Here is a 16,395-nt window from a genome sequence, read left to right as displayed (position 1 = left end):
TCTCCTCCTTAGTTATGTTGTAAACTGAACTCATTGATCTAGTTATTTTTGATCTTTTTAGTTAGACTCTGTGCAGCATAAGTGTAGATGCTAACAGTGATTTATTTGATCAAACTGCCATTTTTTGTTAAACTAGCTCTCACAGAGCAGAGCCTGTTCACCAAGGCACTATGTTCCTGAGATCTTAATTTTTAAAAAATTACTTTTTAGTTTGAACAAGAAATTTTGTGAGGGTTTTTGGGTGCTTTCTGACACATGCCACGTAGAACATTCATCGCTCTAGAGGTTATGACTGTCGGATGACTAGAGACACCTGACCTTCCCTAGTCAGTGACTAGGACAGCAGTTTGCAGCCCATGTGGTGCAGTAGCTTTGATATTTTCAGTAATGCATTGGTTGCAGCTCTGATGCTTAGTAGGATGCCAGTGTTTGGATCATGGATACATTCAGGTCTTCTTGTGCTTAATGGATTGTATTCCAAGTAGCAGGCTTGTCTAGCTGGTTCTTGGTCCGTAGAGTTAATGACAGGGTGCTGAATTGATGGAGGAAAGGCCTTCAGCTAGGGGAGTTTGAAAATTAAATTCATGGGGTAGTGGAGAGCGAGATACTGTTCTCATGCGAGGTTCACAGTTACAGAGTTTCAAACAGTTTTGCCTTCTGTGATAGGAGCTGTATAATTTGTTGTAGTAGCTTGACTGCAATGGGGAGACATCTCTTTAGAATGAAAGCTTACTATCCACCAGGGTAGAAAGTATATGGAAATGCTGGAGAAAAAGCAAGAATCCAGGTATTTGATTTTCTGGAAGACTGTCTGTATTCTAGGCTGTTAGGAAATAGCAGAGCTCTTCTTTCTCCTTCAGGTTTGCATGGCCTCTTCTCTGGTCTACTTTAAGGAGAACCATAATAGCTACTTTTTCTGGTGGTTATTAGGTGAAATGCTTGAAGAAACTGTGCACGGTATGCAGGTTCAGGTACTTCTGGTCTCTTGTGGTTCAGCCTAGAAGTCCTGGAGAAGAGACTTCTGGTGACTGTGTCCTCTCCTAGGTGTGCAGGTTGCCTGAGATGACAGCTGAACCAGTTGCAGCCTCATCTGGGAGAGAAGAGCTTGCTTCCCGTTGAGAGGAATGGAGAGGCAGGACTAGGTTATATCTCCGAAGTTTCACTTGTAGCACATATAGTAAAGCTGAACAACAGGCTTTTGTGTGGAAGTAGCAATACGTGGAAAACTTTGTATGGACTTTATTCAAGCATAACTGATTGGGTGAAGAGTAGTGTTCCTCTGGAAAATGACAGTATTTAGCTGTCTCTCATTTCTCTAATTCTGCTTGCTGGATGAAAAGGATACACCCATTTTTATTCAAGCAGGTGTTGGAGTACTGAGATATAACTAGGGTTTCAAAGTTTGTTTCCCCCCACCCCAAATCTCTAACATTAATGTTGGAGTGCTGAAATGAACTATATCCATAAGTAACTGTCAAACTGAAAAATTTCCATGGGCTGTTACAAGCCAGGTTACACTGATAATGTATGCCAACATAATGAGCAGTAAATAACTGCTTTATGTTGAACGCTTTTACAAGTCTCTCATCTTCTCTCCCAATTTTTACAGGAAAATCATCAGCGTGTTTGTATCTTCTTTGATTATGCAAAACGTGGTAAAAACACTGCATGGTCCTATTTTCTGCCGATGTTGAATCGACAAGATCTTTTCACTGTGCATATGGTAAGTTTTAAATGAACCTGTCTCTGAAGATGGTAGAGGAAAATGCTGGTTTTACTTTTCTTTAGGACATTTTGGAATCTGAAATGAAAATACTGCCTGGACTGAAAAGATTCCCTCTTGCAGTTTAGATGAGTCATTCTTAATACAAGCTTCACTTGACCACACTTTAGAAAGAAAAGTTATATTGTTTACTGACCTTTTTTTTTTTTTTCTGGGAGGTTAGAGCAGGTTTTAAAGGCTCAGGAAAGCAAGGATTTTAGAATTAATGAAGCACACTAAGTCACAAATAGAAAAATAACTTCTGTCACAACTGTCAGTCAATGCTCCTCATGCTGTACAAATATTAGAATGTAAGTTCTCATCCTGTGAAAGAGAAATATCTGTACCCTATAGAATCAACAGAATGGTTAGGGTTGGAAGGGATCTTAAAGATCATTGAGTTCCAACCCCCCTGCCATGGGCAAGGACACCTCCCACCAGCCCAGGTTGCTCAAAGCCTCATCCAGCCTGGCCTTGAACCCCTCCAGGGATGGGGCATCCACAGCTTCCCTGGGCAACCTGGGCCACTGCCTCACCACCCTCACAGGAAAAAACTTCCTCCTAATATCTAATCTAAATCTACCCTCCTTCAGCTTAAAGCCATTACCCCTTGTCCTGTCACTCCTCTCCCTGATGCAGAGTCCCTCCCCATCTCTCCTGTACCCCCTTCAGGTACTGGAAGGCTGCTCTAAGGTCTCCCTGGAGCCTTCTCTTCTCCAGGCTGAACAACCCCAACTCTCTCAGCCTGTCCTCATAGGGGAGGTGCTTCAGCCCTCTGGCCGTATTTGTGGTTCTCTGAACCGCAGGTCCATGTCTTTCTTATACTGGGGGCCCCAGAGCTGGATGCAGTACTCCAGGTGGGGTCTCACAGAGGGGGAGAATCACCTCCCTCGACCTGCTGCTGATGCTGCTTTTGATGCAGCCCAGGACACGGTTGGTTTCTGGGCTGCAAGCACACACTGCTGGCTCATGTTGAGCTTCTAATCAACCAACACCCTCAAGTCCTTCTCTTCAGGGCTGCTCTCAATCCATTCTCTACCCAGCCTGTATTTGTGCTTGGGGTTGCCCTGACCCATGTGCAGGACCTTGCACTTGGCCTTGTTGAACTTCATGAGGTTTGCATGGGCCCACCTCTCAAGCCTGTCAAGGTCTCTCTGGATGGCATTTCTTCCCTCCAGCATGTCGACTGCGCTACACAGCTTGGTGTCGTTGGCAAACTTGTTGAGGATGCACTTGATCCCACTGTCCATGTCTCCCACAAAGATGTTAACACTGATCCCAGTACTGACCCCTGAGGAACGCCACTTGTCACTGGTCTCCACTTGGACATTGAGCTGTTGAGAACCTTGATGAACCTTATTCTCTCATATGCTCAAATTGCTATAATGTCACTTGAAATCTGCTTAAAATGGTTTGTGAGCATACTGGCGAAAACACGACACCAGCAAACTGATGCCCAGACAGTACATCTCTTTGGTCAGCTGTCCTGGCTGTGTCTCCTCCCAGCCTCTTGGCCCCTGCACCCGACCTACTCTTTGGAAGTGTAAAGTGAGAAGCAGAAGTCCTTGATGTTGTGCAAGCACTGCTCAGTAACAGCTCAAACATTGGTATGTTATTAACGCTGTTTCAGTCACCAGTCTAAACCACAGCATCATATGGGCTGCTGTAAAGAAAATTAACTCTATCCCAGCCAAGCCCAATACATCCACATGCATTGTATGGTATCTGCTGTGCTTTGAACCACTGGGCATATGGAATAACTTTTCTGGAATTCTTAATATTCTTCTGTCATCTGTTGTGTATTGGTCACTTTATCTCAGTGTTTGTTTTTTGTTTTTTTTTCCTTGTGGGGGGGAAAATATGGTTGTATTCCTTTAAATTCCTAATGGAGATCATGGTTTCCACCAAAAAATTTGTATTATGGCTTGAAGAGGGGGGAAAACTGTATGGGTATGGATTGTTCTTCACTGCATATGTTTATGGTAAAATCAAACCAGTGGCTCAACCTACAAAACCATATACCTGGCCCGTGTTACACTGTGGTGGCAGTATTGGCACCAGGAATTTCAGGCAAGTCATGCTGTTTGCCCTTAGGTGTGGCCAGTGCAACTGTGGTTGGGGGCTGTGCTGCGACTTGAACAATGAGCTGGTCTGTGTTCAAGAAAGATGTCAGGCTTGATTTTTTTTTTTTTTTAAATCTGCCTGATTCATTGCATGGCCATGGAATCGGGTTACTTGGTGCAGCAGGAGAACAGGGTTGTTTGGGGTTTTTTTTTGTTGGTGTGGTGGGTTTTTTTTGTGGTATTGCTGCTGAAGATCCATCTTGCAAAACTGCAGTCTGAGCAATCTCAGACAATATCGACTTCTGAGGTGTGCAGATAAAGTGTAATTTTTAGATCTGCAATGCAAACTCATTAGTCTCCCTAGAATGGTGGCTTTCAAATGTACAGTATAGAAATTTCTGTGCCCAGTATTTCCCTGCTCACAGATGTGTTATTTGGATATTGCTTTCTTTAGGCACTGCAAAAATATACAAATAACTGCAAATCACAGAGAACCTCACGTAGTGTGAATCCACTTTAAAACACTAAGTTTGCTACCTTATTGTACCTTTTAGTACTCTTTGGGCATATATATATATTTTTAAAGCACATTAATGTTTTCAAAACAAAGTTTTTGTGTTGCTTCTTTTTCTTTTTCTTTTTTTCCTCCTTGCTATGCAAGACTTCTGGCTGCCACATCATTGTATCTGCATAGACCGATAAAAATACTTGTTCTCTATGGCGAGGCTCAGATTCTGCTAGGCATGAAAGGTCTCTTATTCAGGGGTCAGGTAGCAGTTTTAAATCAGGAGCATGGTAAGCTAACAATCTAATATCTTGTGTTTTAAAGCTGAAGGGATTTTATATGTCTACGTGGCTGCATTCAGAAGAGTATTTGACCCATTTCAGTGTAGAGATCGTTGTTCCAGACTCTCACTCGTAATCCCTCTAGAAATCAGTGGTGGAGCTGCACATCTGAGTGTAGTATAGTGGAAAGGTGCCAGGAATAGTGTCCTCACTGTATGAGCTGTGTGCAGGCAAACGAACACCTGCCTCCGTAGTTTGTTGGTTAGACTCCCTTTATATATAAGCTGGCTCAAATGTTTCTGCAAATAATCTTCAGGCTGCGATGTAGAGTTACTTCAAACAGAATTTGGAAAGACTGGCATAGAAATATGCTCTTGTTACATGTATTCTTGTGGTATAGGCATCATGAAAATTCTTAGCCTGACTACATATTTACTCCTCAACTTCATTCTTAAACTCTACCTTCCCTTTTGGTTTTCTGCTGCTCTTTATCTGGGCTTGAACCTTCTTCCTTCTTGAAGATTACTTGCTCCAGTTTGAGTACAGAAAACTTCAATGCTTTGCAGACATTTAAGTTGGCGTGTGCCATAGCTGCTGAAAGTAAGCCTGCTTATGTTTGTGTTACACGGTGAAGTGTCTTACTGTTGATGGGTTCCTGGCTGCAGTAGTGTCCTACAGCAGCAGCCCATTGATAGCTCCCTTCCTTCTGAGTTCTTTGTTGGTGCCTTGTAAACTTCCTTAGAGACAGGTTATCCGGTAACACTGAAAATTCACCAGTTACTAGGAAGCAGAAGTAGCAGAAAGCTGAAGAAATAAAATTACTAGGCATGAAGAGTCCCCTGTGTAGAAAACAGGTAGATTTCTGTAAGGGGCCATCTTTTACCTAAACGTGGTTTCCAGACCTTGTACAACTTTTCACTGATCCTGAAATTGCAGCGTTTGAAAAATCTATTTATTGCATTCTCTTTCAGGCAGCAAGAATTATTGCCAAACTGGCTGCATGGGGGAGGGAACTTATGGAAGGCAGTGACTTGAATTACTATTTCAACTGGATTAAAACTCAGCTCAGTTCACAGGTAAAAAGCTACTTCTGTTTCAACTTTACTGTGACTTTTGAAAATTCTTTTCAAGAACGTGACTATATATATATATGCACAAACAGGAGGTTTTTTTTTTTTCCTTTTAAAGTGAAATTTTATTTTGTTATTTTTAAAGATGAATATCCTTTATTCAAACTCATTATTTCTTAATTTACTATTTTATATTTTCTACTCCAGTCCTTGAAATTTAAAAATAAAAAATAAGGCACTTTGCCTTTTTTGTTCATAAATGTTTGTTTTCTTCTGGACACTGAGAAAACACATGAAGATTTTTTGTCTCCCTGTATTGTTTTGTTTCTCAGAGCTTTTTGCCAGGAATAAAAATCATATGTCCACAGGAAATGAATATAAAATCTTTTTTCCAGTTTACTGTAGTGCAAAGCTTTTATTTTTGGTCCTGTCACTTGAAACATCATGAGTCCTGACTTATTTGGATGGTATTTGTATTCTCATATGGTATATGAGAACCATTCAGTAGGTTTAGTAGGGGTATTTTTTTTCATAGTTTTCCAGACTAGGCTTATAAAAAATGAATTTTATGCTGGAAGAAGAATCTCAAAGTTGGAATTTCCTTCAGGAAGATTCAAGAGAATGGCTTTCAAATTCTAAGATAAAGATGGATAAAAGTCTTAAGTAAATCCACACTGAAATTAAAAAAAATATTTACATCTTCATATACTGTTCTTCTAGACATGATGGTGTGTGTGGGAAAGAAATACAATATATTATCATAACTTATTGAACAGAAAAAGTATCTAATGGATTCTTAATGTTTCCTTTTTATGACTAAAGTGATGGGAGAATTGAAAGAAACTTGGTAACAACTGTTCTGTGAGGGTGAAGGACAGCTCTGATTTTCAACTTTTATTTTTTTTGCTAGAAACTACGTGGTACAGGGGGTTCTGTAGAAACAGGAGCAGTCTCCACAAGTGATGTGAGTATATCTTTGAAATCTATCAAGTTGCTGTTTTGTGCAGGTTAAGGGGCAGAGGTGTTCTGGTGTCAGGAATAGAAAGTACTTGGAATATGAACTGTATGACAACAGAGTGCCAGGTGATGGCGCCAAGAAACAAAAGTGTTTTTAAAACACTGGTTTCCCAGAAAATGCTTGCAGTGGAAGGATGTATTTTATGAGTTGGTTTGGGTTGTTAAAAATGTAGATGTATCTGGCATCCTCTTTGTTAACACTTGAAACAATTATATGCAATTAATTTAATATTTGAACAATACTGTCTGTTTAGCGCTGAACTGTCTGACTTCTAGAAGTAACCTGAGACTTAAGAAGATTTTGGGTCTTGTGAAGTGCAGAACTTAGAAAAGGCACATCAGATATTGAAGCTAACATCATCCCTCAAGCCTTTGTAGCGTGAAATTACAAGAATGCTTTCAAAGCTGTAAGCTTTTCACATGTGAATAGCCTGAATTCAGGGGAAAATGGATTGTTCTTTATCAGGATTTATATCGAATTTCATGTAGCTGTAATGGCTGTTGAGCTTGGAGATGAACTGCTGCAGTATAGCAAACGCAAGTGATCATCATAACTGGATTTTCTATTTTGTTGTGGCACAACAAGGCGCTTTATTGTAGCTTTTGAAGGTGGAGTAGGATTCAGTTTGGTCTTTCGTTCCTTTTGCAACCTGGAAGTGTTCACAGTTTTTTTCAGAAGACTTAAATATGAATCTGGAATTTGTTTCTCTTCTAAATGTAGACATTGCTTTAAAGTGTTCACTTCCTGTGGAGGAAAGCCTCTTAAATTACCACCTGACCAGGGTTTAAAATAGAAAAGATGAAAGACTGTAGTGCATGACCGTGAATAGGAGATAAAATTATGGCCTGAGCATAGAAGTTGAAGTATTTCAGTATTTTGTGTGCAGTTCTGCGTGCCATACTGTTAGGTTTTGTTAGGCTGGCAGCCCTCTGTCACAGAGCCTTAAAACAGTCAGTAGTTCCACAGCATGCAACACCACTTGCTACGGAACTGTGAGCTCTTCTACCTTGCTTAGAAACGTGTATTCATTGTACTGTAGCACTGCATGGAAGTACCATACTGCCGCAGGGTCCCAGCGCAGCAGAACTGATAGCACAAATATGTTCTGGGATAATTAATCTGGGTAAGCATTGCCTTGACTGTGTTAGTATTCTGATTTCAGATCTATCTTGTGCAGGATTCCTGATCAGGTCCTGACTAATTTATTTCAGAGTACATTAGAGATACAGTTGTAGCATTTTACACAGGAATTGAGGGCTGGGATCTATTATGAGATTTCAATCGTAGCAGTGTTGGAAGACAATATTTTTATGCCAGACTCTTTAAAAAGGAAACTCCGCATTCAGTAGTAAACAGGTTGGTGATGCAGATAAAATGATATATTATTAGAGGCGGGAGGGCTGTCTGTGTGTTTATAGCTGTTTTATTTGCATGGTGTTTTGAGACTGAATACCTACCCAGGGAAGTGAATGCTCTGTATGATGTTCAGACTCAGCTTTTTACATAAAGGTCTTAATCTCTGTTGCGAGACACAGAATTCATCTTTATTTTAAATTCTGTTTATTGCTTCTTCTCTTTTCTCTTCATATGGGATTGCCTAACTTCCTTACTCCATTAAATGTTTGCCAGGTTTGACCTAGTATTATGTGAGTGATCTACCATAAGACTTTCAAGACACTTAGTAAAAAAAGAAGGCTTATAGGAAAAAACACCAACATTTTCTCAGCAGTATATCTGAGTATTAGTGAAGATAAAGCCAGAAGCTGAGCAAGAAGAAAGAGAAAAATGCCACTTCTGTTTACCTTGGGATCTTTCTGTTGATGTAGGGGGAGGGACAATGGGTTGACCCAAACCCATTTTTGAACTGCAGCCCATCTTATGTGTTAGTGCAGAGAAAATACATGCTTTTAGAAATGAAAAGCTATTTGCCAGTATTCATATAGGAGTCTGAATTAAAATTTTGGTCAGTGGTTCATCTCTCAGTGTTTTCCTGGTGGGAAAGTTTTAGTCTCATTCTTTTCTTAGCACAGTATACTGTGCTAAGCTTTTAGTGAAAATAAGAAAAAATTAAAATGCAAAGCTGAACTTTGAGGATGATTTTGCATGCTCATTTTTCTAATGGTATTTTTCGTATATGTCTCATTATGCTAAGAATGGTACTTACTGTGTGGCACACATGTCAGAAAATGTAAAGTTGTGATCACACCACTGCTGCTTTGAGTTGGAGAATGGGAGTGGGAAGAGCCTCAGCTCAAGATTCCTTTTTCTACAATTACCTCTAGCAAACTTCTTCAAGCTTGGTAACCAGTTCACTGATTTATTTACCAAAGTTTGCTTAATGGAATAATAATTGGCTCTGTGGATGAAAGGGCTCTGGCAGTGTAATCAAACAGAAGACAGCCTTCATTTGTAGATGCTCAAAGAAGGCATGTTCAAATGGGTTATAAAAATCTGTTACAGTAATGTAAAATGGTTTCACTTGCATAACAGTTCTTTCCTATTCAAAACTCTTCTCCATTTATATTTTGCTTCCCACCTTTTGAGATTTTTTTTTTTTTTTAATAGAGGGATGTAAAGCATTACAAAAGTGAGCCTGTTTAACTCAGAAGCGTCACTGAAGAAATGTGTGTTGAAGTATGCCAGTGAAGCCTAGTTTGGAAAACTAAGCTCCAGCACTCACTACCTAACTCTTTTTGTAAGAAGTGATGTGTTCTTCTTTTCACCCAGAGTTCCCAATATGTACAATGTGTTGCTGGATGTCTGCAGCTGATGCTCAGGGTCAATGAGTATCGCTTTGCGTGGGTAGAAGCAGATGGAGTAAATTGGTGAGTGTTTATTTCAATTTATATGGATATACTTGCATGTAGAATAGTATGTTCCCCCGTGACCTCTTTTGGAATAGAACTCTTGCAAAAGACAGCTGTTCTGTTTGAGTACAAAACCTATTTGTTTTCAAACATTTATACAGTCAAATAGACAAATGAAACTTGTACATATAGGTACCAGTGTTGAGGCCTTAATGGTACTTGACTCATCAGGAAGAACTGCTTAAATAAATAGCTGAAGGGAATACAGCCATTTGTCTTCAGCTAAAGATGCTCTGGTTTTTATTTAATAGAACAAGGACTAGCGAAATGAGTTACTGCTAATCTTACTTGTCTTTCAGTTTGGAGTTGTTCAGTCTGAAAGTATTAGTGAAAGGAGAAACATGTTCTAGAGCTAAGCTCAATTTTTTTTTTCCACATATGGCTTCAAGTAGGCTATTCTTTTATCCATATTCTCTTAATAAATAGCTCTGCATGAGGCTAGGATGTTGTCACTCATCTTACTTAAGAATGCTTCTCTATAAATAATTTTTCTCCCATGCGTGCCTCTGTTGGGGATGGTGGCTGTACAATTTGCACTTTAAGAAAAAATACCCTTGTACTCTGAAATGGGGAAAACTCAAAGCTGCCAGTGAAGTGGAAGTTCAAAAGATGTTTATGTGTCAAGATGATACTGTTGAAACAAACCTTTTCACCAAGGAAGCTTTTTAATAAACTATTAAAGCGTTACAATAAGCCTGCGTTTCAACACGTTTGAATTTGTCTTAATTTTGCGAGCAATGATCTTGAAAGTAGATAACTTTTTTTTATTTAAATTGGGGTACCTTTTTTTGAAGATGGACCTGTAAATTGCTTATTAAATTTTCAAAATTTCATCTGAACAAAGCTTCTGCATGATTTCTTCCTGGTGATCTTGTGATATTATTTCTTCTCTAGTTGTGCTTTGTGTATCTGTGATGTGTTATAGAGAAAAGCTGTTTTCTGAGAACTCACTTGTTAAATAATGACTACTTCAGCTGATTTCAGATGCTCCTGTGGAGAGATACAATTAAGGAAGCGAGTTCAAGTTGTGTAGGTTTCATTCTGTCTGTTTACTCCTTCTCTTTCTTAACTCTGAAGGAGTAGCTGTCTGTTTCTCCTAGAATGGCAAAACATAGAATCATTCAGGTTGGAGAAGACCTCAAGGATCATCAAGTCCAACCGTCAACCCACACCACCCAACCCACTAACCCATGTCCCCAAGCACCACATCCACACGTTTCTTCACTCCCTCCAGGGATGGTGACTCCACCACTGCCCTGGGCAGCCTGTTCCAATGCCTGAGCACTCTTGCAGTGAAGAAATTTTTTCTAACATCCAGCCTAAACCTCCCCTGCTGCAACTTGAGGCCGTTTCCTCTTGTCCCATCACTTGTTCCTTCAGAGCAGAGCCCAGCACCCCCCTCACTGCACCCTCCTTTCAGGCAGCTGTAGAGAGTGATGAGGTCTCCTCTCAGCCTCCTCTTCTCCAGACTGAACCCCCCCAGCTCCCTCAGCCGCTCCTCGCCAGCCCTGTGCTCCAGACCCTTCACCAGCTCCGTTGCCCTTCTCTGGACCTGCTCCAGCCCCTCAATGTCCTTCTTGTGGGGAGGGGCCCAAAACTGACCCCAGGATTCAAGGTGCGGCCTCACCAGTGCCGAGTCCAGGGGCACAATCCCTGCCCTAGTCCTGCTGGCCACACTATTGCTGATGCAGGCCAGGATGCCGTTGGCCTTCTTGGCCACCTGGGCACACTGCTGGCTCCTGTTCAGCCGGCTGTTGCCCAGCGCCCCCAGGTCCTTTTCCACTGGGCAGCTTTCCAGCCACTCTGCCCTGAGCCTGTAGCGTTGCAGGGGGTTGTTGTGACCAAAGTGCAGGACCCGGCACTTGGCTTTATTGAACCTCAGGCAATTGGCCCAGCCCATCGCTCCAGCCTGTCCAGATCCCTCTGCAGAGCCTCCCAACCCTCAAGGTATAATTTAGGCAAATAATGCTCGAAATATTCCAGTAGAAAAAGAGTCTTAGTGAACCTGGAGATGGATACAGTACCACATCAGTTCACATGGGAAAAGCTGCTTTGTGGTGGTAAGGCTAAGGAGGAAATAACTGTATCTTTAAAAGATGGCTTTCTGGACAAGCTGCTTGTACAATGATAAATACTGGCACAGAGTACTGTGAAACGTGTGTTGTATACTCATCCTCAACAGCTCTTTCCAATACGTTCTTAATAATTTGTTTTACTGTTTCAGGGTGGAACAATGCAACCTATGCAGTTGCTATTTAAAAAGTAAATGTATAATGTATTAATTTTTCAGTATCATGGGCGTCTTGAGCAACAAATGCGGCTTCCAGCTCCAGTATCAGATGATTTTCTGTGTGTGGCTGCTGGCATTTAGCCCTCAAATGTGTGAATATCTCCGTCGGTATAATATTGTTCCAGTGCTCTCGGATATTCTTCAGGAATCTGTCAAAGAGAAAGTAACTAGAATCATCCTTGCAGCATTTCGGGTAAGTTTGTAATCCTGTTTTAAAACAGGACTCGTATCCTGAGTAGGAGATGTAGATCTTGGATACAATTTGTTTTCCTGGGTGTTGATTGTGTTCCAGTAGTAGTGTTGCAAGCAAATTAGGATGGGGAGAGGGGAATTGTTGCTTACTGGCTTTCTGATCAGCAATAATGAGCTCTGTGAAAGTGCTCACTCCGTGACTTAAACAGACTCTCTAGCCAAAATCATCTGTCACTTTGAAAAATTTCTGGAGCATAAGAATATTTGGTAGGGGTAATTCTTACCATGCAGACCTCTATAAATGTTCTAGTGTTCTTTAGGATCTTAAATGTTAGGTTTAAGCAGGGACGTATAACAAGACAGCTTGAAAAAAAAAAAAAAAGGAAAACACGTCAGGGGCTCAGCAATTTATATTCAACTTCTTCCAATTCTGAGGTGATAAAAAATAGGAGAAATAATTGCTAGTTCTTAACTTTAGTGTGTTTTACAAGAGGAGACAAAAATGAAGCCCAGTTCTTTTAATAAATAAAGGCTAAGAAAGAATAATTTGGTTCTGTTACAGACTTCAGGGAAATTAACTTAGCTGTTTTCTTCAGCACTAAAGACTAGTGTTGGCATGAAAATGAGGTTATAAACTGGCAGCAAGGAAATAATAGATTAGAAATTAGACATCAGAGCTGTGAGTTCTGAAGCAAATTAAAATAAGTAGCAGAGGCTAACTTTCCGGTGTCAGAGGCCCCAGTATCAGTTTGTGGGGGGGTGGGAAATAAGTGAGTTGCATGAAGAAGGGCTAGGCTTGAAATTCCCCAAATCATCCCTATGGCCTGTGCGTTATTTAAGGTATTCCGTGAGTCTTGACAACTTACGTATGTCTTCTCTACTACTGTTTCTCTTAAATTGACCTGTTTCACCTCTTTAGCAAGTTAATTGCCTGAAGTATGGAGTTGTAATGTACTTCTGTCCACTTTCAATCAATTACTTTTTCTCTTTACCTATTAAAAGGTTTTTTCCTCATTTTTCATACTTTTATTGTCTTTTATGTCTGTTTCCTGTGTGTAACTCATTTTGTACCTTAAGATTTTTTTGGTCCCTGAGTAGTTTACTGATCCATTCTATTTAGTCACGTGTTCCTGTTTGTGCTTTCCTAATATATCCTTTTTAATTTCACTATAAAAAGCTTGAATATCTCACTATGGTATGAGGTAGGTAATAATATTTGGAGTGACTTCCACATCTGCCTGTAATTCTCTTAACTAGGAGTTCTTTGGAAACTTCATCTATCTGTTCCTTGAACTTGTTGAATTTTGTCTTTTGACATTCATTATTTGTTCTTTTGCTCTTGTTAGCACTTTTAACTCTAAGTAATTTAGCATTACTTTCTGTAAATTGCCTTTAATTCTCAGTTCTCTTACTGAAATAGAAATGTGATTTTTGCACATTGTAATGCTAATTGTGTGTGGCCATTAAAAGCAGTAATATGACTTTTCATTATGCAAGTTTTAACATTTATTTGCAGTGTTCTGCTTTAGTAACTAGTATGACGTCTGATATCTTAGAAACCTTAAGTGTAGCGGTTCTGTGACATGAATGAGAGTGATGTAGTCAAATTGCTTCTGTATGGTTTTGTTGCTTATTTCTGGTTGATGTTAAGGCTTATTTATGTGAACACATGTTCTGTTTGTTAAGGACTTTGTCTTCTATATGGAGCTCATGTTTTCAGCTTTATTGAAAAGTGTGGGTGGCTAGCTCTGATTGAACAACATAATCTGAAACTGATTAAATTGAGTTGAAATGTGATGAATAAATGACATTGGAAATGACTATTACACTTTGTGCTTGTAATTCCAGTCTTACCAACAAGCTTCTGTTTGAAGAAAAATGTCTAGTTGGAATACTCCCAAGTTCAGAAGAAGCTGATCTAACTCTTGAGTTGGAAAGATTACTTCAGGATTTTTTTGGTGTTTTTTTTAAGGCTTTCCTGCTTTATGCTGGTGCTGCACAGAAAGCTAAAATGATAATCCCAGAGAATAGTAGTTGTTTATGGCAGAGACTCTGGGATTTGGGATATAAGCCTGCCCTTTTTCTTTGCATAGTCTTTGTAGTCAGCCTGATTTGATGTGGCAAATGATGAAAGCAGGTGAATTGCTCTTCAATATAAGCACGTACAGTTGCATAACTTCTATCTTGCAAGACAGAGCCTTTCTAAAGTTCCTTTTCATCTCCTGTAGTGACCAATACGAATACTCTCCTGTGTAGTAAGGTCAGTCCTAGGCAATTTATGCTACTGAATGTAGGTGTAAAGCAGCCACTGTGTGGTAGACTCATACTTTTTTGGAGAGATTATTTCAGGATGTGGTCAATTCTGTCACTTAGTAAATTAAAAAGTGCTAATAAGAATTCCTTAAAAACACCACTTTGTTGCAAAGTAGTCTGTTCTTAAAACCAATTTTTACTTTCCTAGAACTTGTTAGAGAAATCTACAGAGAGAGAAACTCGCCAAGAATATGCTCTTGCCATGATTCAGTGTAAAGTTTTAAAGCAGTTAGAGAATTTGGATCAGCAGAAATATGATGATGAAGACATCAGTGAAGATATCAAATTTCTACTGGACAAGCTTGGTGAGAGTGTGCAAGACCTTAGGTATGCTTTGCAATGTGAACTTTTAGAAAATGCAATATATATGAACGTTGCTAAAACTTTTTTCTTTCTTTTTTTAAGGCTAAATAATATACAGAATTATGATACGTAGATGCTAGTTGATAAGTTAGAGCATAGAGAGGTGCTGGTTGTATATAAAAGTTTCCCATTCTGAATGACTATTTACAGGCTGAATAGAAAATAAATCTCCACTTTTGGATATGTGATCTTCGTAACTGATAAATTGTTAAAGAACCTCAGTGGTATCTCATAGGAGTTCTAGTCTAAGCTGAAGGCTCTCTGACTAGAATGCATTTTGCTGTCCAGATGAACTCGTGTTTTTGCTAGTGTTTGCCTAGTTCTTGCTCTTGTGCATGAATTGAACTGCATGTTGTAGTTCGTATCAAAGGTTTAATTGGATGAAAGGCAAAGACTGGGATCCTTCGTTGGGGAAGTTAAAACCTAGCAAATAGGCAGATTTTTAATTGCAAATGCAAATACCTGTAGCAATTGCAATGTTTTGCTGTATTCATCTCTCCTGGTTCTCGGACTGTTGGGAATTTTTTTTTTTTTTTTTCTTTCATCAGGAATTGTGTTTGGGAGGGCATGGAGGGTTATGTTTGAAAATAATTTTTTTCTCTTGCTTTTCATGCCTTTCCTTCTTTTTTTTTTCCTTCCTAAAGCGTTGAACTCTGAGACAGGGAACAGTTCTCATGCTCTGCAGAGTGCTGACTTCCAAATGTGTCACAGCAAGTTCTGCTCCAGCGTTGTCTCGCTAGGGACAGGCTTGGGCACGCAGTTCAAACTCTGTTCATAGAAGCTTAGCTGGTATTTCATTTACGTCTTTTATGTTGCAGCTCCTTTGACGAGTACAGTTCTGAGCTCAAGTCAGGAAGACTTGAGTGGAGTCCTGTACACAAGTCTGAGAAGTTTTGGCGGGAGAATGCTGTGAGACTAAATGAGAAGAATTATGAACTACTCAAGTAAGTTTTCAAGTCTTAAATCATGTAATTCTTTAATATTTTCTGTATTTAACTGAACCTATATCTAATATAGGTTTTACATTTCAATAGGAAGTAGTGTCTAGAATGAAAGCAAGTCAGAACATCTTGCCATTTTTAGAATGTGTAGTCCTTACTCATGTTTGGTCTGTTCAAAAGCAGAATTGTTTATTTGGTTTCACTGGTCAAAATGTATGGATGATGATGATAGATGGAATATCTCTAGCTTAACTTGCATGCAGATTTGTGCCATTGACTCTTTCAATGCTTTCGCTTCAAAAACAGCTATACTAATTGATGTAATTAAAAATGTTTTTACCATACTTTAGTCTTAATTTTGTGTTGTGTGTTGTCGTCGATCTGAGTATTGAACTCTTTTCTTGAATACTTGGGGGTTGAATGTTGTGGTGCTGTTCCATGGAAAATCTGACTTGCTGCACCATGTTGCAGTCTGTGTGTTTTGTCTTGGGACTGTGTTTGGTGTATGTAGGTTGTTAGATGAAATGGAGCTGAAGCTCAACTTTCCTTTTGAGTCATAGAATCATAGAATGACCCGGGTTGGAAGGGACCTCAAGGATCATGTAGTTCCAACCCCCCTGCCTGGCAGGGCCACCAAACATACACATTTACTAGATCAGGTTGCCCAGGGCCCCGTCCAACCTGGCCTTGAACACCTCCAAGGACGGGGCATCCACAACCTCCCTGGGCA

At 39.8% G+C, this 16,395-nt stretch overlaps 1 protein-coding gene across 2 annotated transcripts in view; it reads left to right on the top strand.

Annotated features, from left to right (window-relative positions):
* Positions 1-16,395, top strand: part of ATP6V1H (ATPase, H+ transporting, lysosomal 50/57kDa, V1 subunit H) — a 45,542-nt gene that overhangs the window by 11,587 nt on the left and 17,560 nt on the right. Inside the window, exons 4-10 of one of the 2 annotated variants that reach the window (XM_010075592.1) lie at positions 1,610-1,723; positions 5,583-5,687; positions 6,592-6,645; positions 9,427-9,524; positions 11,857-12,049; positions 14,510-14,688; positions 15,543-15,668. In XM_010075592.1, the coding sequence (XP_010073894.1) occupies positions 1,610-1,723; positions 5,583-5,687; positions 6,592-6,645; positions 9,427-9,524; positions 11,857-12,049; positions 14,510-14,688; positions 15,543-15,668 (869 nt within the window). The remainder of the gene's footprint in view (positions 1-1,609; positions 1,724-5,582; positions 5,688-6,591; positions 6,646-9,426; positions 9,525-11,856; positions 12,050-14,509; positions 14,689-15,542; positions 15,669-16,395) is intronic. The other variant, XM_010075593.1, reaches the window with a different exon arrangement.

The sequence above is a fragment of the Pterocles gutturalis genome, unplaced genomic scaffold (assembly GCF_000699245.1).
Source record: "Pterocles gutturalis isolate BGI_N339 unplaced genomic scaffold, ASM69924v1 scaffold32817, whole genome shotgun sequence".
Taxonomy (NCBI): domain Eukaryota; kingdom Metazoa; phylum Chordata; class Aves; order Pterocliformes; family Pteroclidae; genus Pterocles; species Pterocles gutturalis.
This window is presented reverse-complemented; position numbering and strand designations above follow the sequence as displayed.